This window comes from Littorina saxatilis, linkage group LG5, assembly GCF_037325665.1.
Source record: "Littorina saxatilis isolate snail1 linkage group LG5, US_GU_Lsax_2.0, whole genome shotgun sequence".
Taxonomy (NCBI): domain Eukaryota; kingdom Metazoa; phylum Mollusca; class Gastropoda; order Littorinimorpha; family Littorinidae; genus Littorina; species Littorina saxatilis.
In genome coordinates this window covers 56,693,005-56,714,921 of record NC_090249.1, presented here as the reverse complement: position 1 = coordinate 56,714,921, position 21,917 = coordinate 56,693,005, and the positions used below count along the sequence as shown (strand labels likewise).

The window sequence follows — 21,917 nt, the reverse complement described above, 5'->3', positions numbered from 1 at the left end:
GGGCCTGCTGTCAGTGGCAGAAGCGAAAGTAGTGGTGGTGGTGCGGAGTCAACTGCACTGGCAGATAGCATCAAACACTTAGAGCAGTCGTTGCAGCAGAAGCTGGATGTCGTTCTGACAACCATGCAAACACGGGCGGACATTCTCAAACGACAAGAAGACATGCTTAGAAAACAAGAGACATTGATGAAGAAATTTGGGGATGAGCAAGAGACAATGAAAAAGTCCCTCAAGAAGAACGAACAGTCGATCTCCAACCTCTCCTCACAACAAGACGATCTGTATCGTGTGGTGACTAGCCTCGAGGCAGAGGTTGACAGGCTGGAGGGGTTTTCCCGTCGCAACAACGTCAAGTTTTTCGGAATACCAGAAGAAGTTGGCGACACCGATGCTGACTGTGTTGTTGCAGTGAAAAACGTTCTTGACACCTACATTCCTCAGAAGCAGTGGGAGCCTGACGTCATCGAGCGAGCGCATCGCCTCGGCAAACCCAACCCCAAGAATCCCAACCCCCGCCCTATCATTGCCAAGTTCCAACGTTGGGGCGATGCGATGCGTCTCATGAAAGACCGTGAGGCACGAAGCGACATGGAGCACGACAACCTGAGAGCGGCCCAAGATCTCACCAGACGGCAGACCCAGAAGCTGAAACAGCTGAGGGAGGAGGGGAAGACGGCCTACTACACAAACGGCAAGCTACGCTTCCATGACAACCCCAGAAACAACGATGATCGCCGTGCTGACAACCGCCGGCCGGGTGGCCCCGGTTTGTTGACAAACACCGACTCGGAGACGCCCCCTGATCACGAGCAACGTCAATCAATCAGCGAAGTAGAAATAGAGCGTGACGTCAGTGACACTCAGGGTCACAGCCGTGACACTGAAGAAAATTCCGGTCGGAATTCCGGGCAGAGTGACGCCAGAGATAAGCGTGTGACCCGCTCAGCCAATCGGCAGGGCCACAAAGACATGACATTGGGTGGCGATAGTGGAGGTGGTGGGTACTCGGCCTACATTCGCAACGTGCGTGGAACTCCCACCCGTGCAGGAAACAGCGAATAGGGGCGTGGCCAAGGCTATGACAATGCAAACAAACAAGACACACAAGCACATGACAAAAACACACCTGATGTAAGTAATGTTGCAACAGCAAATAAGGACAAATTGAATACTTCTTTTTCATTTCTCTGTTGGAATATAAATGGGTTGATTGCCAAGCTAACTGACCCTGATTTTGTTGATTACATAACTTCTTTTGATGTTTGCTTTTTGTCTGAAACCTTTACTTTGCCAAGCTTTGACTTCAGTACCTATTTTAGTGATTTCATTGTTCTTCATTCACCAGGTGTGAAACTGACCAAGATGGGCCATGTTTCTGGTGGAACTGTTATGTTGATTCGTAAATGTCTGTCGGATTTTGTTGAGACTATTGATACCAAGAGTGAAAATGTTTTGTGCGTAAAACTTTCAAAAGAATTGTTTGGTTGTGAGAAAGACATGATGTTTATTGGTCTGTATAATCATCCAGTGGGCAGTGTGTACTATGATAAAAAAGATTATGATTGTACTCTAGAAATGCTAGAACAGTTTATTTTGTCTTTAATGGAAGCTGGCAGGGATGTGTACTATTTACTTGGAGGTGATTTGAACGCCCGAATAGGGGATTGGTGTCTTGAATGTGTTGATGAAGAAGATGATGATGAGGATGGTAATGTTTTTGAAAGAAAATCACAAGATGTTTTGACAAATAACTTTGGTAAAATACTGATTCAGTTTTGCTGCATGTTTCACCTTGTACCTCTGCATGGATTAGTACAACCAGGTTTCGATGATAAATTCACTTTTGTGTCTGAAAGAGGAAATAGTACTATTGATCACTTTTTGTCTTCAGTTGATTTTGTTGAATATGTAAATATGTTTTCTGTTGTCAACCGCATTGAGTCTCATCATATGCCTGTTCGGCTAGATGTGTGTGCTGCCCTAAAAATTGACGCTGATGTAGACAGTGAGAATAAGACTAGTTCAGAGAAACTGACTTGGGATTCCTCCAAAGCTAGTGTATTTTTAGATTTTCTTTCTTCACGTGAAGGTCAAACTGCCATCGATGACGCTGCTGCATGTATTGATGATAACTCTGACGCTGCCTTGACAATGTTTGTAAACACGCTTTTAGAAGCGGGTCGGTGCATGCGATGCACGGTGTTTTTTGGAGGCCGTCAGCGTCGTACGAGCCGATGGTTTGACACAGAGTGTAGGGAGGGAAAACGTGAAGTTAATAGATTACTTAGTCGGTACTCTCGCACTAGAAAGGTTGAGGATAAACTACAGTATTTGCAAAAAAGATCTGAATATCAAAATATGATAAAAGAGAAAAAGAAAGCACATAGAAAATCAGTACAAGATTCTTTACTAGAAAACAGAAAAAATCCTTCCATGTTCTGGTCAACGGTAAAGCGGTCTCGCCCAAGGGAGAGAAACCGTGCTACTATAAATATCGATGTCTGGAAAGATCACTTTGAAAACATTTTGGGACAGCACACAGCTTCAACGCCTGAACAAAACGAAAATGTAATAAATGAAGAAAGTGAGGAAGATGTACATATTTATGAATTGGATGAACAAATTTCGTTAGCTGAGGTAAAACAAGCCATTCGAAAATTAAAAGCAGGGAAAGCTTCTGGTATTGATGAAATACCAGCAGAATTTCTAAAAGCAGCTGAGGATATTGTTGCCCCTTTTCTCACTAAGTTCTTTAACCGTGTTTATGACACTGGTGTGTTTCCTAAACAATGGAGTCAGTCCGTGATAGTTCCTTTACTGAAAAAGGGTGATGTAAATAATCCTGGAAATTATAGGGGCATTTCCCTCCTGAGTACTATTAGTAAAGTTTTTACTTCCATCCTAAATAGGCGTCTGTATAAATGGGCAGAGAGTGAACACAAGATATGTGAAGAACAAGCTGGTTTTCGAAAAAACTATTCAACTATTGATCATCTTTTTACACTTGTGACTATGATTAAGAAATGTCTGTATGGACAAAGGAGAAGTAAACTGTACGTTGCTTTTATTGATTATTTGAAAGCTTTCGATTCTGTAGACAGGGATAGTTTGTGGGTCGTTCTTCAAAAAATAAAAACTTCGACGAAAATGCTCTGTATGCTACAAGGGATTTATGATTCTGTCCAGTCATGTGTAAGATGGGGCCCTGAAGTGTCTGACTTTTTTGATTGCCCTGCCGGGGTGAAACAAGGCTGCATGTTGTCTCCCCTGATTTTTTCCCTGTTAATTACTGAAGTAGCCGATAAAGTAACCTCAAATGGAAGGCATGGTGTTCAGTTTTTGCCTGGATTACAAGAAATTTTTTTGCTTCTTTTTGCTGACGATATTTGTTTGATTTCTACAACACCTGTTGGACTACAAAACCAATTGAACAATCTTGAACAAGCCTCCTCTGCCCTTGGCCTCAGTGTAAATTTAAAGAAAACAAAAGTAATGGTTTTTCGGAAAGGCGGTCATCTATCTAAGACAGAAAAATGGTTTTATCAAGGTAAACCTATGGATGTTGTAAACAGTTATAAATATTTGGGTGTCACATTGACAACAAAATTATCATTTGACATTGCTTTAGAAGAATTTGCAGGCAGAGCCAAGGGAAAAGTGGTAGAAATCATGAAAACAATGTGGAGCTTAGGTAGCATGGATGTTAGTGTATTTTTTAAATTGTTTGATGCGCTAGTAAAACCTATGCTTTTGTACGCCTCTGAAATATGGGGTATCACACGCTTTCGTTCTGTTGAATCTCCGCATTTGTTTGCTTGTAAAAGATTTTTGAATGTTTTACCAAGAACTCCAAACGCGATGGCATATGGAGAACTCGGTCGTTTCCCTTTATTCATTGACAGTACTGTCAGTGTTATCAGGTACTGGCTAAAGCTGCAGAACATGTTTTTGGTTAGATTACCTAGACAAGCGTACGAGATGGATAAAAAAAGATTTTCAAGGTTACCCGGAAATGAGGTTGATTTGCAAAATTGGGCTTGCTCGGTAAAGCGTTGTTTGGATATGTGTGGGTTTTCCTTTGTATGGCTGAATGGTGGTGTTGTTCATGAAAAAGCTTTTCTGCGTGCGTTTAGACAGCGTTTGATTGACTGCTATAAGCAGGAATGGTTTGGTAAGATAATGGAAAGTGATAGATTTTCAACGTATAGTTTGTTCAAGTCTTTATTGCAGCCGGAAAAATACCTAACAGATATCACACTTACTAAATTTAGAAACATTTTTGTCAAACTACGCCTAGGTATTATTGACCTGAATGGAAACAAACGCTATAGTGCTGTACCAAACACGTGCCCGTTTTGTCCTGCTGTGGAAAACGAAATACATTTTCTGCTACATTGCCCAAAATACCAGGATCTACGTGTAAAATATATTTTGAAATATTTCACTGACAATGTACATGTACCACCCTTGATTTTTCTGCTACAAAATGAGAGTATATACATTAATAGAGCTGTAGCCATGTATTGCTATTATGCCATGAAAACACGTGATGAAGAAATTTCAAACAGGCAATTGTTGCTATGACTGATACTTTGAGACAAAATTTATAAATTTTCGTGCCACGATATGTATTTTTCTTGTTCCTGTACAACCATGAAATTTTGTTGTGGATTTTTATTCCTATTTTTTCCTGTGTCTTTTGTAAACCCCCATGCGTATATGCCGGTGGCCTCGCATTAAATTTCCTGAGTTCCTGAGTTCCTGAGTTCTCTCTCTCTCTCTCTCTCTCTCTCTCTCTCTCTCTCTCTCCCTCTCTGTATGCATTTGTTTTTCAAAACTTAAAAGATAAAGTTAGGGAAAAAATGACGTATTTGATAAGAATCTGTTTGTGACGTGTACAGGGAGCGGTATGGACGCGAGAACGTCATCATGTCAGACATCAACAAACCGGCGCGTCATATCCTGGAAAATGGTGAGCTACGTCATCGTCAGCAAAGTCCTTTCCGCATATCAACAGCTCATAAGTGACGTTTTTGAGTTAAATTTCCTTTATCTTTGATGTTCAGGGTTTAGCTTTAATAGAATAAGGGAGTATTTATTCAATGTATCTGTCTTCGGTTATTTATTTATTTATTCATATGGGAGATTTATATAGCGCTTGGCGTTCTCTAAGCGCTTTACATATTTATTTCTGCTGTGTGAGATGGAACTTTTTACACAATACATCACGCATTCACATCGGCCAGTAAATCTCAAGCCATTACGGCGAATGTTTACTTTTCACGGCCTATTATTCCAAGTCACATAGGTATTTGGTGGACAATTTTGTTATCTATGCCAGGAAAGACCCTTTTGTCAATCGTGGGATCTTTAACGTGCACACCCCAATGTAGTTTACACGGTTTGAATGTGTAAACATTGTATTTGACCCATACACAGTCAATTGTAGAGGGAAATCTCAGTTATTCTGTATTGGGTATTGGACAGAGGATCCACATTACCACAGTATTGTAAGTATTCTCTAAAAGAAGACAGATATGTGCTGAAAGGAAAACAGTTGGAGGTGAATATAAACGGGGGGGGGGGGGGGGGGGGGGGGGGTGGGGAATGAGCACATCTACCTCATTTTACTTTGAATCCTTCTTGATGATGGCTTCTTCCAAACGGTCGAACTAAGAAGAAAAAGCGAGCAAGTTATCACAATTTTTTGTTTAAAGGCTGCCATATTCGTAGCGTTCAGTAATTAATTCATATTGTTTACATGTGCCAATAATGTTATAAAACTGTACCTAAGGGGATATAATAACGATTGGCTGTAGCTTTCGAACACAGAAAAAAATATTTCAGTATTGCAAAGTGGTGTTGATAGTGTCGAATGTAAACAGAACAGTCTCAAAGTGAAAGTGGATGTTTTCCGGAAATTGCGCAGGCGGAAATATACGATCTCTCACAGCACATATTCGCAAGAATAAGGCCACAGGCTTCAGCTGACAAGCTACAAGTACATCTAATTTTCTAATAGGCCTATGTACTCACGTGTCCAGCAAAACTTTGGCGAGTTCAGTATCCCCTTTGTACTTGGTTCTCAATTTGAAGCGATGGGCCTCTGACGAAAACAATCTTTCTTTCAGCGCGACCCAGCGCTGGTGCTGCGTGGTGCAAGGAGTCCACTTTCTCTTCTCAGCAGATTTAGTGGCCTTGACAGCTTTAGACGGGTTTACTTCTTTCTTTTTTGCCATAGTACGCAAACGCGCTTTGACTGTCTCCGACGCCATCTTTGGTTTACGAAACGTCACTTCGTGACGTCAACAGTCTAAAAATAGCCCAAGTCCTGGAGAACTGTTGCTAAACAATGCAATAAAGAATTAATTATTTCTCGTAATTGGTAAGGACTTCAAACCTAAAACTTTGCAGGAAGCTTAATTTATACATCCCCGCAACGATGGGAAAAGCCCTGGAAGTAATTAAACTAATTAAAAAGGACTATATGTCAGCCTTTAAACAAAACTTTATTCAATTTTAGTATCGCAACAAAAAATATAGCCTATGGCATTGAGGATTCAAACTCAAGCATAAAGCTAATATTAAGGAATCCAAGGGCAATCCTAAAATAAGTACACACAATTTTTGTGCATGCTTGCTCCTACCAAAAATGACATTTACCGCCTCGAATCGTCTCCCCATTAGCAAGCGTGTGGTGAACTTGTGGTTATACTTTGATCATCACTTCAGATTCGATCCGTCTCTTATCTCCCTCCAGGTCCCTTCCTGTTCGCGGACGTGCTCGACCTGCGCGGTCTGCGCGAGCTGGTGGTGAACTACGAGATCGACTGCCTGGTGCACTTCTCTGCCCTGCTGAGCGCCATCGGGGAGCAGAACATCCCGCTGGCCATGCAGGTCAACATTGAGGGCGTGCACAACGTGCTGGAGGTCGCCAAGCAGTTCGGTCTCAAGCTCTTCATCCCAAGCACTATAGGTCAGTGCACGGTATAGTGTGTGGGTATACCTAGGTAATGTCTATGGGGTACTCTATGAGATAATAAAGTATTCTTATTCTTATTCTTACTGCAGTGGCCTGGAACTTACACAACACAATTACAGAGCTAAATTACAAGCAGTTCGGACTCGAGCTCTCCATTCCCAGCACTATTGGTCAGTGCACGGTATATTGTGTGGATAGCTAGCTCGTGTCTGTTGGGTACTGCATTGGCCTAGAATTTACACAACACAATCGAAGTGCCAACTTACAAGCAGTTTGGACTCAAGCTCTTTATCCCCAGTACAATAGGTCTGTACATGATATAGTGTGTGGATACTGCATTGGCCTGGCATTTACACAACACATAGAATTTACACAACACCTAGAATTTACACATCACCTAGAATTTACACAACACAATCACAGAGCTAAATTACAAGCAGTTCGGACTCAAGCTCTGAATCCCAAGCACTATATTTAATTTGATTTATTTCGGTCAGTACACGGGAGTGTGTGGATACCTAGCTCGTGTCTGTGGGTACTGCATTTGCTTTGAATTTACACAACACGGTTACAGAACCAACTTACTGGCCCTAATGACACGAATTCTACGACCTGATTTAAAAATTGTGCTTACTCGGAGAACAATCATCTGTGTCAAATGTCATATTTTGGTCAAAATTACAACAACAAAAATTAATACCAGCAGTAGCCATGAAAACCCTGACTTTATTGAAATGACGAATTCTAATTTGTGTGACCAGGAGCGTTCGGTCCTGACTCGCCGCGCAACCCGACGCCGGACGTGACGATCCAGAGACCCCGCACCATCTACGGGGTGTCCAAGGTGCACGCCGAACTGATGGGGGAGTACTACCACCACCGCTTTGGACTCGACTTCCGCTCCCTCCGATACCCCGGCGTCATCTCCGCCGACACCATGCCTGGCGGGGGCACCACAGGTAATCACACTTTTCACCCGAGATTTTGGTTAAAAAGTTGGTTTGTGGTGATGTTTGAATATTCATTATCTTACGAAATTTTACGCCGTCTGTCAAAATAGTTGACCTGCAGTTCTGTCTCACCGTCATCAATCCTTGATTGAATGGAATGACATTGTGATTCTCGAGCAATTTGATAGATGTCATTTTTAAGGCATTTTGGGCACTTCAACTTTCTTTTCGGGTAATCGAACGTTCGCTTGTCCATTAAATCAGGCTATGAACACAATTTCTCTGTTTCTTACAAGCAAATTAGAAGACGCCAAAGAGTGTACCTTGTTCCCTGGCTGTGATATAAAAAAAGAACAAGGAAACTAACCATATGCACATCCCGTCAAAATCAATTGCAGGAATTTGGCGCGTCAAACTATATGCTCTGCGATAGATTTTTCACTCTCTGGTTGAAATTGCACGGAGAAAGGAAACAATATTTCGGGCCGAGAGGATTATCATCATCTTCACATTTCAGACTACGCTCAGATGATTTTCCACGACACCCGGGAACTTGATAAGCCGTTTGATATCCAAGCGGTGGGGAATTGAAACACGACAGCAACATGTATCTCTCTCACACATGTATTTTTCTCTCGACAGACTAAGCCCAGATGATTTTCCACGACGCCCTGACGACAGCAAAATGTATCTTTTTCATGTGTCTCTCGACAGACTACGCCCAGATGATTTTCCACGACAGCAAAATGTATCTCTTTCCCTTGTCTGTCGACAGACTACGCCCAGATGATTTTCCACGACGCCCTGACGACAAAGCAGCACGACTGCTACCTGCGGCCCGACACCCGCCTGCCCATGATGTTCATTGACGACGTCCTGCGCGCCACCGTGGACTTCCTGGAGACAGGAAGTGACAAGCTGAGCATGCGCACCTACAACGTGACCGCCATGAGCTTCACCCCGGAAGAGATCGCGGAGGAGGTCAAGAAGTACGTCCCTGACCTTGAGGTTACCTACCAGCCGGACCACCGCCAGGCTATCGGTGAGTGTGTGTGTGTGTGTGTGTGTGTGTGTGTGTGTGTGTGTGTGTGTGTGTGTGTGTGTGTGTGTGCATGTGTGTGTGTGTGCTGTGTGTGTGTGTGCGTGTGTTTTTGTGTGTTTGTGTGTGTGTGTGTGTGTGTTGTTCAAGCTTGTGTCCCAATCTCTTAAAATCGTTTAGAAGGCTATAATCATTGGATAAAAACCAAACAGCTTGAACTTTTAACGGTGTTTCAAGTAAGTGTATGTATTCGTGTTTATGGAAGCTGGTGTGGTAGCATAGTTTGGCTGAGAACGTGTAGTGATCAGGTTTTAACTAAACTCCAGCCTTGCAATGCAATAACGTCTCTAATATCGTGTCCTTTCAGCTGACCAGTGGCCGGAGGTGTTTGACGACTGTAATGCCCGGCAGGACTGGGGGTGGAAACACCGTTACGACCTGCCCACCATGTGCGAGACCATGATGAACGCGCTCGTGCCCCAGTACAACCAGTCCAACAACGCAGTCGATGCCATCAAAGAATAAACCGTCTATTTTACTCATACACTAATTCGACCAGTTCTTATCTTTGGACCGCCTTCCGTGGTCTGTGAGCTTTATTTGGAGTCTGCGGGCCAACTCTCATAGGCTTCTGGATATGCTGGAGGCTTTTGGATCACGTTTTGGCCTTCGGTTTAATTTATCTGGTGATGGGCCAAATCTTGTGGTCTTTGGGTCACATCGCTAGGCCACACCAACCCAAAGTCGTATTTCTTCAGCCTCAGGCGTAGGCTGTGGGCTCCCAATGTTGGTGTCGAGACCAAATAGATTTAACATTACTGCTGTCGCAGAGGCAGTTAACATTTGGTTGGAACCCCACCCCTGGAAAAAGCATGTACCTTGCTTTGAGTGTTTTTAAAAAAGTTTTTTTTTTAATATAAATTCGCTGATTTGCCCCCCCAAAAACGGAGGACCCCCCCCCCCCCCCCTTACAACTCATTTGGTCCGGCCCTGTCTTCGGGTCAGGTAAAATATGAGGTCCCACAAAGCTAGCCGTACTGCTCGTAAAACCTTTTGAAGTGAACCTCCAAGACGTTTGCAACCGAACGTGAAGACTCGACGAGTATGTGCTGATGGGTATGCTCAGAATGACTCATTTTGTACTCCAGTACAGGTTCTTTGAACTATAGACTGCATATATCTGCAACGTGTATGGGTATGGCTTTCAGAACAAGAGCCATTTTGAACTGTCTCACCCAAGGCCCACAACTTCCTTTCAGAGGCAGGGGGAAAATCAGGGTTACCTAGCCTAGAACGAATAGTAGAATGTTCGCGTACTGATGATGAATAAAGAGTTGCAGCCCTTAGTTCCTGCAAATCTTGCGATCTGTGGTTTTACAATATGTTTTAATCACAACAGGCAGCACGGAATTCCATACTTTACATCTTATTGTCTGTGTACGTTGGGGTATAGAGGAATGTCAATTTGAACCAAGAACAGATCAGAAATGCTGATACAGGCTATGCATAGCGAATCAATTGGACCAACAACAACAAAATCCGAATATGTATACAAAGCGAAATGACTGAGAATCTCAATTGTTCGTACCATTCAAGATCTGTCAGTCAACTGTTGGAAATCCGGAAGGAAAGGCGGGGGGAACGTTTACCTACTGTTACAGTAAATATACACACGTGTCTCAACCATTCCTATGAGTTGTGTGAAAACCTGGCCCTTTTGCCAGGTACATAAACTACATACTGTGATATATGAGTCTTAGCCCTGTGAAATGAGAAATTCATTTTTAAGGGAGCGTGTAACCGGTGCCCCGTTTTAGCGTCCGATCAACTACAGATCTATCTGTGATGATTTTTTTTAATGGTGTATATTTCCATATATATTCTACGCCAATTAAGGAGATTGCCTATGATTGCACCAGTTTGTTTTGAAGTGCAAGAATAACGATAGTGACATACTTATTTTTTGGCAGGGTGTAATCTCTTCACGTCCATATATGTTAATATAATCATGACATAAATACATATCATTGTAAATAGTATTATTTATTCGATTCTTGCTTTTTAAAGCATAGTCTAAAAATAGTGGTGATGATGTCATTTGATATCATTACTGAGATATAAAAGTCGTCTCCGCTATTCTTAACAAGTCAATCTGTCTTTGTGTATGTGCATATCCGGTATGCGCTCGTGTCATTTGCCATTTGCTCCACAGGGTTTGTATTTAATTGCTTTGCCTTTGTCAGTGGAATATGACACCACAGTCTTTCCCTGTCTCTCTTTCTCTTCCTGTCGTTATACGTCCAATATAAATTTTAAACTGATATTCAGATTTTTAACTGGCTCTAATTTAAGCGAATGTTTTAGATATATACATTTGTCTACAGTTTTGTGCACTTCTTCAGGGAAGAAACAGGTCGACATTTTTTGTGTGTGAATTACTGGACACAGAATCTCGATGTCGTTCCTATAAACGGTTGACATTTATGGAGTCCCGGTGTAACACGAAATTTTTGCTCCACGAAAAATTTACTCCGGAGTAAATTATTTCGTACGAAATTCTTACTCCGAGTACACTTTTCGTACGAGAAAAGAACTCCACACGGCACGAAAAAATTACTCCCTCCACGAAATTTTTACTGCCCATTTTTTTTACTTCCAGTAAAAATATCGTATGCAAAAATGGGATGCGGGCGAAGGGATAATGCCAATAAGTGATCTCGCGCACACGAATGTCGCGCTACCCTCCTTCCACCCCTTCCACCACCAAGACTAACAGGGGACAAGGGAGTAAAAATTTCGTACACCTGGCATGGGAAGTTAAATTGCTTGTGTTTGGGTGAAGTAATTTATTCGTTATTTATTCGTCAGGAGAGTAACATTTGTGTACGAAATGTTTACTCGGAGCTCACCTGTCTTGGGGAGTAATTTTCTCGTGAAATGGGGGAGTGCCTTTTTCGTAAAGGGAGTAACTTTTTCGTACGAAATGTTTACTCCGGAATAAAAATCTCGTGGGAGTCATTTTCTCGTGTTACACCGGCATGTTTCAAACCTGCAAACAGCAGTTATTCCTTTGTGTAATGCCCTGGCCTTCAACAAGAAAAGGTAAACGTACGTGAGATATTTCAAGCACCTTGCAGATGTCGTAGACATTCGTGCATTGCGTTTTTACGTCAGAACACTTTTTTTGGACTGAACCTTATCAGTGTAAAAAGGGGCGCAACTTTGTTGCCGACCCGTGGCTTGTTTTCTGTCTGTAAACATTTTGAACACGAGCCAAAAAACAAATGTTACATTCAGATAATACAGTTTTATTGAATTGACTTGAATTGAAACTGCAATTTTGATCGGAATCTCAATTTTGTCGTGTTTTTTTTTTTTTAACTACATATATAACCGGTCTTTCTAACGCGTCTTGATCACGGGAATAGCTTCTCAACATGTAAGCTTACTTTTAAAATCGGCCTCCTTCCACTCAATGGCAGATATAAAGTACTCTTAAGATTTAAGGCATGTTTTTACACCCCCGGTATAGGGGGTGTGTATAGGATTCGGTCGATGTGTTTGTGTGTTTGTGGCGGTGTTTGTGTTCGCAAGTAGATCTCAAGAATGAACGGACCGATCGTCACCAAACTTGGTGAACAGGTTCTATACATTCCTGAGACGGTCCTTACAAAAATTGGGACCAGTCAAACACACGGTTAGGGAGTTATTGGTGGATTAAAATTATACAACGACTTATAGACGGACACCCCCGTTGGTCAAAGGGAAATAACCTTCTCAGTTGGTGGCAGTGAGAATGGTTATTTCCCTTTGACCAACGGGGGTGTTTTTCCTATCAGAGGAATTTCTTGTTTATTTTGTTTTTTGGTGCGGTAATCTCGTTTGTACAGTTAAAATGCTTCTGGCTGAAATGTCCCATGCCTTGCAAGTGTAAGAAGAGTTTTATTTGCCTGGTGCGGTAATCTCGTTTGTACAGTTAAAATTCTTTGCGGGTGAAACTCCCCCACACTCATGCTTGTTGATTTCCGGTGATGTTGACCCATGAAGATGGTACAGCAGGAGATTCTCGGTGGTACATATCGTGTATATATAATTATATATATATATGGCTTATATACATGTGATGTAGCTTATTTTCGTCATTCCATGCTTCCTAAGCAAGTATGACGTCATGCCCCGCAAGGCCACCAGTGACGTCATTGATATTAAACCATAGTAAAAAAAAAGATAAAAAAAGATGCTGTTCTGATGTGAATGGCACAGTGAGAAGAGAAAGCGGTGACGTCATTTTAATACAGTACACTAACGATGTGTTTGATATTGGCTATAATGTGTGCATAGCCTAAACAGAACTTGTACTATGCATTAAAAGTACCACGTAATTTAAATACACCAATGATGTGCTTGATTTTAGCTCTAATGTGCGCATAGCCAGAAACAGTACTTGCAAAAAAATCTGTTAAACCTGTTTCGTACAAGTATTTAGCTTTGTACTATGCTTTTATAGTGCCATGAAGATTTTGGACCTTCTGCAGCATGCAGGGAAAATATATTAAACAGCAATGTTGTTGGACTTTTACACTGTACTGTGTATTGCACAGATTGCTACTTAGTTGGCGATGTTTGTTGTTTGATGATATTGGACATAAAAGACTGGAAGATATAGATCTAATGACAGTGATCTTGAAATGACACCGAGTTTATTTCTTGTACCATTTTTATATTTAGTCAAGTTTTTTTTGTTCTACCAAAACCTCAGCTAGTATGATCACAAAAAAGAGTTTTGAACTACCAAATCGAAAGCCTTCATGCAGATATAAAGATTTTACAACACAAAAAGAGAAAAATCCATTGCATGCTGTTGACTGTTTCGTGGCGATTTTCCCCACAGCTTGAATACACATAGTTTCTGAAACACGAATAAGGCGTTTTAAGTTGTTATGTGGTTTATCATACACGATGCAGATTATGTCACTATTGCTGTACATTTCACCACAACAATGTTTTAAGAATAAAATTGTAAATGTAAATGTATGTAGAGTACACATATTTTTGCAATTGCGTGATTGATAGTGTGTGTGTGTGTGTGTGTGTGTGAGTGTGTGTATGTGTGTGTCAGTGTGTGTGTCTGTGTCTGCATATGCGTGGTGTGTCGTGCGTGTTTGTATGGGCGTGTGTGTGTGTGTGTGTGTGTGTGTGTGTGTGTGTGTGTGTGTAGGAGAGAGAGATGGGTGTCCTATCCGGCCGTCGCAAGCTCTAGAACCACATGAAGAATCTCGTCAAATCACATTTCCTGGCAGTCGCTGCAAACGTGTACACTGTCGAAAAAGGAAGGACAGATGCATGAAGTGATAATGAGAATATGTGTGCCTGATCATCATCAGCATGGAAGCAAGAACATAAACCACACACACACACACAGACACATACACGTACGCACGCGCGCACACATACACACACGCACACATACATACACACACACACGCACACACACACACACTGTGACATACACACACACACACACACACACACAAACACACACACACACACACACACATACACACACACATACACACACAAAATAACGACAATGAAATACAAACTGCGCTGCGAACTTTGATACACCGTTATAATGGAGCAGCCCGCAATGTATAGCAGCTGGGTATAAATGAACACATATGTTGCCTGCAGTTAACACAACTCCATGGGTTCGTGGAAAGTAACATTATGTACAGTGCACTGCGGTCAATCCAATGTCCAAGGGTAAAACAACATTCGAACCCTGTATTTCGTTTAAAAAAAAAAAGGTTTACGAGAGCCTGTTGTATGTTTACAATATCTCTAAAAATCAAAAGAGAAAGACAAATATCTTAAATTAAGGTAAGAGCACAACCAATATGTGGAGATCAAGGTCGAGGAGAAAGAAACACAAATCTCGAAGTGAGCTTTCGTCAATCGTGGTGTTTTACAACATTTCGCAGATAATTTGTTTTGCCAAGTCTCACATACCAGATGAAATCCCAAGAAAAGACCTGTCAGAACCAGTATCTTCAAATAGATACGACGTTTTGGCACGCATTCCGACATGACAAAATCCACAGAATAGTCCTGCCAGAACCACGTATCTTCAGATGCTCATATTATAATGTGAAGTTAAAAAATAATCGCGTAAAGCGATATCAAAGCATTGAGTCAATCCGTCGGCCTGAAGCTAACAAATAAGGCAACACTGAAGACCATGGGTAGCACGAATAACAAGGCTTGGCTAGCTGAAACCCGAAGATAGACGGGTCGAGCCGGTTTGGGCAAGAAATTAAAACAATTAAAAATGCCTAATTTGCAAAAAAAACATTTAAATTGTCTTTAATTGTGCGAACATTTTAAGATTAAAATTGGCATTTCCATATTAGAATTCAGGCCGGGATAGACACTAGTCAACTTTATGTGCAGGCTCAGTGAAGGTATCCATGTCCCACCCTCGTGTCACCACAGTGGCACGTCAAAGACCTCGGTTGTTGTGCCAGGGAGCGCGACTCTTGTTGCTGCTAGCTTTCAACTGGGAGGAAGCGACTAAATTTCACAGCAATGGGATAAGGAAGTAAATTAATGTAATCTTTTTCCCGGTACTAAGTACTGTGGATGAGCACACATGAATAGAATTTCAAGATCAGCATCGCTTTTCACCACGATTTTGCTCCAGTTTCATCACACTCCGCCTGCAAAGATTGTTAACTTGCAAAGCGGGCATCCTTTTGAAGACACTACCATTTAGCCATAGGCTAGTTATTTTCATATTCATAAATGTATGTACGTTTCATGTACAAGTAAAATTTAATGGAAATAAAACGTTGCTTAAACCCAAAGCATCCTTTGACTTGTCACTTGGAAAACTGTTTTTGAACATCATATCATCCCTGTAAATGTCCGTGAGTTTAAAATTGGCAGATAGCCTGGAGTGGGAATAATGTCTGCTTCACCGAGGGGAGCACTGAATCAAAGTTGATTTCGGCTGTTATTTCATGTTTGTTTGATAATGTGTGACAGATAATGGCAACAGAGGGTGACTTTAATGTTCCCTCATTTACAAGTACGCCACTTTCGCATATTTAACCCCCCCCCACACACACACACACACATACCCCACACACGCACTCACGCACGCACACACACACACACACACACACGCACGCATGCACGCACACACACATACCACGCACGCACACGCGCACACACACACACACACACCACGCACGCACACACACACACACACACGCACGCACACACACACACACACTCACGCACGCACACACACACACACACACACACACACACACACGCACGCACACACACACACCACGCACGCACACACACGCACGCACACACGCATGCACGCACACACACACACACACACACACCACACACACACCACACACACACACACACACATACGCACTCACACACACTCGTATGCACGTTAACATTTTCAGAACGTATAAATGTTCGCGTATCAGGCGACTCATCCTTCTGTATACCGATTGCTGTCCTCACGAAGCCCAAAGTTGAACTTTTCAGATTCTACAGAAAATAGCATTCCTGTCAAAAATGAAGGGGGCTGTTCTTGTTCTTGTGGTAGTGTGCGGTAAGTCGGGTTGAATTGTTTGAAGTAACGGAATATGTCGAACTAGAGGAATACCCGCTTCGCCGGGTGAATCGCGAGACAGAGTATGCGATTGACGCCACACGAAGGAAGGGAGATAAACGCGCAAAACACTGGAAAAGATAAGGAAGAGTTACTGGGAATGGATGTACAGAAAAACCATAAAAACCAAAATCGGTTCACCGCGCCGCGCTTAGAGCACGTGTTTAAAATTTTCATCGACCGGATTGTGTCCGGGGTCTACCTGAATATGCCCACCAAATTTGAAGCAGATCCATCGAGAACTTTGGCCGTGCATCGCGAACACACGGACACACGGACACACACAAGCCGTATATAGTTATATAATAGATGTAATTATGTGCGACTTTATATTTCTTTTGTCTCTGTCTCTGTGTGTGTTTGTCTATCTGTGTAGCTGTCTTCGTGCGCGCGCGCCAATGCTAATAAAGAATTACTTAATGGATTTTTATGAAAATTGATGTACGTACGTACTCTTGAAGGCAAATATCTCATTTTGATTATGTCATTTCTGCGTTTGATAAACATTAAATAAAACTGAGGTGGAACTGTTTGGACTGCATTTTCTAGGCAATTTCTTCAACATTCTTCCATAATCTGGACTATTGGATTGTAAGCGTGTTACCTAAACGTTCTTTCGTAAAACATCATTCTAAGATTGCCTATTTTATCACTTTCTTTAATTTGGAATGAGATTCACAAAAAGGATAGTACGTATTCCTCATTACTTTGGGAATCTAAAAATATGTTGCTTTTTTGTGTTTGATTATAAATGTGCTAGAAATAAAGAAACCCATGGATTACAAACCACGCTTAAACTTTCGACTTTAAAAAAAAAAAATCCATACTCTCTTAGAGGTATATATGTGACCCTCCACCACGGAATGAGTCACATGTCACCTTTGCATGATTTTCATATTATTACATTTTCATAAAGAGTTTTTTATGCTCTATCCAGTGGTGAAAACCGTTTTAGAAAAGAGCGAAAACTGTTTGAGTTATAAGCCTGTGACTAAGGTGACCCTCACACTGTTACCAGACACTCCCCGGACTTATATACTGTTCAAAAAAAGAAACGCATAGTTGCTACTTGCCAAATTTGTTTTATTTTTCGAAAAAATTAACAGAAAATCCAATATTTAGATTATTTGTTTGAAATTTGGTATGGACACAGTTGAATGCACACACAGTTCATTTGCATCTTCAAATCAATCAGTCAATCAATACGATTGGGTGCCGAGGCTGTCAAGTCAGTAGGGGGTGTGACTGCCTTGAGCAGCAACAACTGCCCGGCACCTTCTGGGCATGGACTGGATCAGATGCCGGATATCTTGCTGTGGGATGGTGTCCCACTCCTCCTGAAGTGCCTGCAATAGATCGCGGTGATTTGCCGGCGCTTCTTCTCGCCTGCGCACACGTCTGTCCAATTCATCCCAGAGGTGTTCTATCGGGTTCATGTCTGGCGACATGGATGGCCAGGGAAGCACCTGGACATGGTGGTCGGTGAGGAACTGGGTGGTGAGTCGTGCTGTGTGCGGGCGAGCGTTGTCCTGCTGGAATATGGCATCCTGGTCAGCCAGAAGAGGAAGGGCGTGTGGGCGCAGAATTTCCTCCACGTATCGCTGGGCAGTTATGCGCCCTTGGACGTGCACCAGGGTGCTCCTTCCAGCGGTATTGATCGCCCCCCACACCATGACGCCTCCACCACCATGAACGGGTGCCTCATCCACACAGTTGGGCGCGTAACGTTCGTTTACTCTCCGGTAGACCCTCCTCCGACCATCATGTCGCTGGAGCAGGAAGTAGGACTCGTCGCTGAACCACACGTGTCTCCAGTGATTCCGGACGGTCCAGCGAAGGTGCTGGTTGCCCCACTGCACTCGGTTCTGGCGATGGCGGCGGGTGAGGACAGCTCCTCTGTGAGGTCTGCGAGCTCTCAAACCAGCTTCATGCAGGCGGTTCCGCACGGTCTGGTCCGATAATCGGTGTGGCCCGGGGAGAGCCTGGACAGAAGATGAGGCCGACAGGAAACGATTCCGGAGGTGGCGGAGCCGTATGAAGCGGTCGTGAGCAGCAGTTGTCGCCCTTGGTCTTCCCGCTCGTGGTAAGTCAGCAACGGAGCCAGTGGCTTGAAACCTGACCCACAGTCTACTGATGGTGCTCTGGGACACGTGGAAGTGCCTGGCGATTGCACTTTGACTTTGGCCTGCTTGTAAACGACCCAATGCAATTTGGCGGTCTTCTCTGCTCAATCGGGCCATCTTTCGTCGCTGAATTGTCGTCTGATTTCTTTGTGGCGAACAATCCGCTTTTATGGGTTTTGGAAGACATGGTGAGAGCTCAATATTCCCCGAGTTTCACGAGATTACACTGAAGCATGACGAGTGGTCATGCCAAATGAGCAATTTTGACATTGTAGCCACTGATAACGCATGCGTCACGTGCAGAGCTCACTTGTGGCAATGGACGAAAGGTCGACGACCAGATAAACATTTTCTGCAATTTGGTGGATATCCTTGTAGCCATATAACTAAATTAACCAAATATTACAAGCTATGCGTTTCTTTTTTTGAGCAGTATATTAAGCCCAGCGCAGAACCGCGCGAGGTGACATGCGACTCATTTCGTGGTGGAGGGTCACATATTTACTTCGCTCCCGCCTCTCATTTCTTTGCACAGCCTTATTTGATGACGTCATGTTTGATGCAAATTCGTAAATGAAATTTCCCGATGCTTTTGGGGAGACAACCGGAGTTGGACATTACATCTGCATGCGTGTATATGCGTTAGCACTTATACACATATTATGAGTTTTTTCCAACATGCTCCTGTTAGCAAATGATAACAGACATGTCGAGAAAACGGATATTAACATGAGCCCGCTGGCGAATGTTATTACAATTTTCGAGATCGTATTTATCAAGCGAAGTTATTGACATTTTTCCAAAATCTTTGTCCTGGTCGGGACTATAAACATTAAAAAAAACTGAGGCGGAACTGTTTGGACTGCATTTTCTAGGGTTTACAGATTGGAAGATCAAAATCAATGAACTAATTTGATAATTAAAATTCTTCTTGAAGTTGAAATCACATATTCAACAGTGATCGTGTTGTATTCTTTGTTATTTCCTGAATCCATAAATATATGTATGTGTTGTACATGGTAAGACCATCCGTTTTCAGACCGGCACGGTGGCCTAGTGGTAAGGCGTCCGCCCCGTGATCGGGAGGTCGTGGGTTCGAACCCCGGCCGGGTCATACCTAAGACTTTAAAATTGGCAATCTAGTGGCTGCTCCGCCTGGCGTCTGGCATTATGGGGTTAGTGCTAGGACTGGTTGGTCAGGTGTCAGAATAATGTGACTGGGTGAGACATGAAGCCTGTGCTGCGACTTCTGTCTTGTGTGTGGCGCACGTTATATGTCAAAGCAGCACCGCCCTGATATGGCCCTTCGTGGTCGGCTGGGCGTTAAGCAAACAAACAAACAAACAAACAAATCCGTTTTCAGCAAATTAGTTTGATTGTTTGTTTCACTTATAAGACCAGTCCGCGCTGTTGCTGTCGAAGGGTTGAAAACAAATTCAGTTTCATTCTTTTAGGCCCAAAAGTTGACTTAAATGTTTTGACATCGCTTTAAGGCGCGAAGTCTGTTTACAGAAAACTCAGTGCTAAAGCTTCGTGTTGCCAACTTCGCGAAGTATATATCGCGAAATCGACTTAGCCCAGTTAAGGACAGGCTGTACGCGGCTCAAGTTATTGCTCCTGTACTTAAATCCAAAAACAGAAAGACTGCATACGTTCGAAAATTCAGAATAAAAAAAAACGTACAAAAAATAAAAAACAAAGTAACCTATAATTCTAGTTTTTTTGCTCCTGTACTTACTGACTATTCTATGATCGACGCTTTGCAGTGATCCAGGCTGGCTACGGATTGAAGGCTTTCAGACGTGGGAAACGTATGGAAAAACGTACGTACGCAGAACAGTTCTACCATGGAGAGTGCTCTGACGATGGTCCAATTCCGGCCTGTTCCGGAAACCCTTGTGATGGTGTAACTTGTGAAACAAGTCCAGACGCAGTTTGCAAGTAAGTTGTGATTTCGTACGAGCTTGAATAGAATATGGCTCTTTGATTAATCCATAATCTTGTGAATTTAACAGCGAAGGCGACCTGAAACCCGATCTACACTGCCTGCATGGCCTTGACTGTGTCATCAGTTCAACGGTTGAAGCTGGTAACTTTTGCGCTGGTAACTAACTACCTCTGTGCTCCTAAACCCCTGAACAAACTTTATTTTGAAGAGGGGAGGCGGGAACAAAATAAAGACCTCGACAGAGATTCGAACCCAGGACCTTGAAACTGTTTGGGCCGACGTCCTAACAACTAGGCTACTTCGCCAGTTGTGAAAAAGATGAAAAATTTACGATTTCATGTTATGCTATTTTTAAGCAGCCTCTGTTTCATACCTCGATCCGTCTCTTGCTCAGGAGTGAATAAGTATATGCACAGCTATTTCTTTGATAGCTGTTTGTTACTGCACAGAGATTTGGAGTGATTACATTGCAGATAATTATCTTTAAAAAACCGTTACATTCACAAATGTGTCGACCCAACGGTCTTTTAAATGCACAGACAAACAATTAGTTACAACTTATCTTGTCTTATATATTTGTGAATGTAACGTTTTTTGTCAATAACAAACGTTCCAACAACTTACCTTTCTTGTTTTTTCATTCTGAAAATTGGAACGTTGGCAGTCTCTTTGTTTTTGGATAATTACCTTCGTTTTTTTCGAAACAGACTTAACGTGTGCGGCGGCTGCGCTCAGATCTGGTTTGACAAGAATGACAACGAGGTCTCGGAGTGCAAGACTGACTGATCACCCGCCAACAGAAGAAAGTCTCATCGCTCCATAACGTACACGCACCCTATTTTACACGCACGTTGGGAATTCGGAACTGTGACATATTTGCAATACACCCTGCGCAGATGTATGAAATAATGTTATTTCAGTCTCCAATAAAGTACGTACGAGTACATTCTTACTGCCTCTGTGTGTGTGTGTGTGTGTGTGTGTGTGTGTGTGTGAGAGAGAGTGGGTGTTTTAGTGTGTGTGTGCGTGCGTGCGTGCGTGCGTGCGTATGGGCGTATGTGTGTATGTGTATGTGTGTGTGTGTGTGTGCGTGCGTGCGTGCGTGCTTGCTTGCGTGTGTGCGTGCGTGCGTGCGTGCGTGCGTGCGTGCATGTGTTCGCGTGCTTACGTGTGTGC

The 21,917-nt window shown here is 42.7% G+C and overlaps 1 protein-coding gene across 1 annotated transcript in view; it reads left to right on the top strand.

The window, feature by feature from the left end:
* Positions 1-9,833, top strand: part of LOC138967495 (L-threonine 3-dehydrogenase, mitochondrial-like) — a 28,269-nt gene extending 18,436 nt beyond the window's left edge. The window contains exons 4-8 of the mRNA XM_070340057.1: positions 4,902-4,972; positions 6,761-6,976; positions 7,744-7,941; positions 8,708-8,974; positions 9,339-9,833. Of these exons, the coding sequence (XP_070196158.1) occupies positions 4,902-4,972; positions 6,761-6,976; positions 7,744-7,941; positions 8,708-8,974; positions 9,339-9,496 (910 nt within the window). The 3' untranslated portion in view covers positions 9,497-9,833. The remainder of the gene's footprint in view (positions 1-4,901; positions 4,973-6,760; positions 6,977-7,743; positions 7,942-8,707; positions 8,975-9,338) is intronic.
* Positions 9,834-21,917: the final 12,084 nt, after the last annotated feature.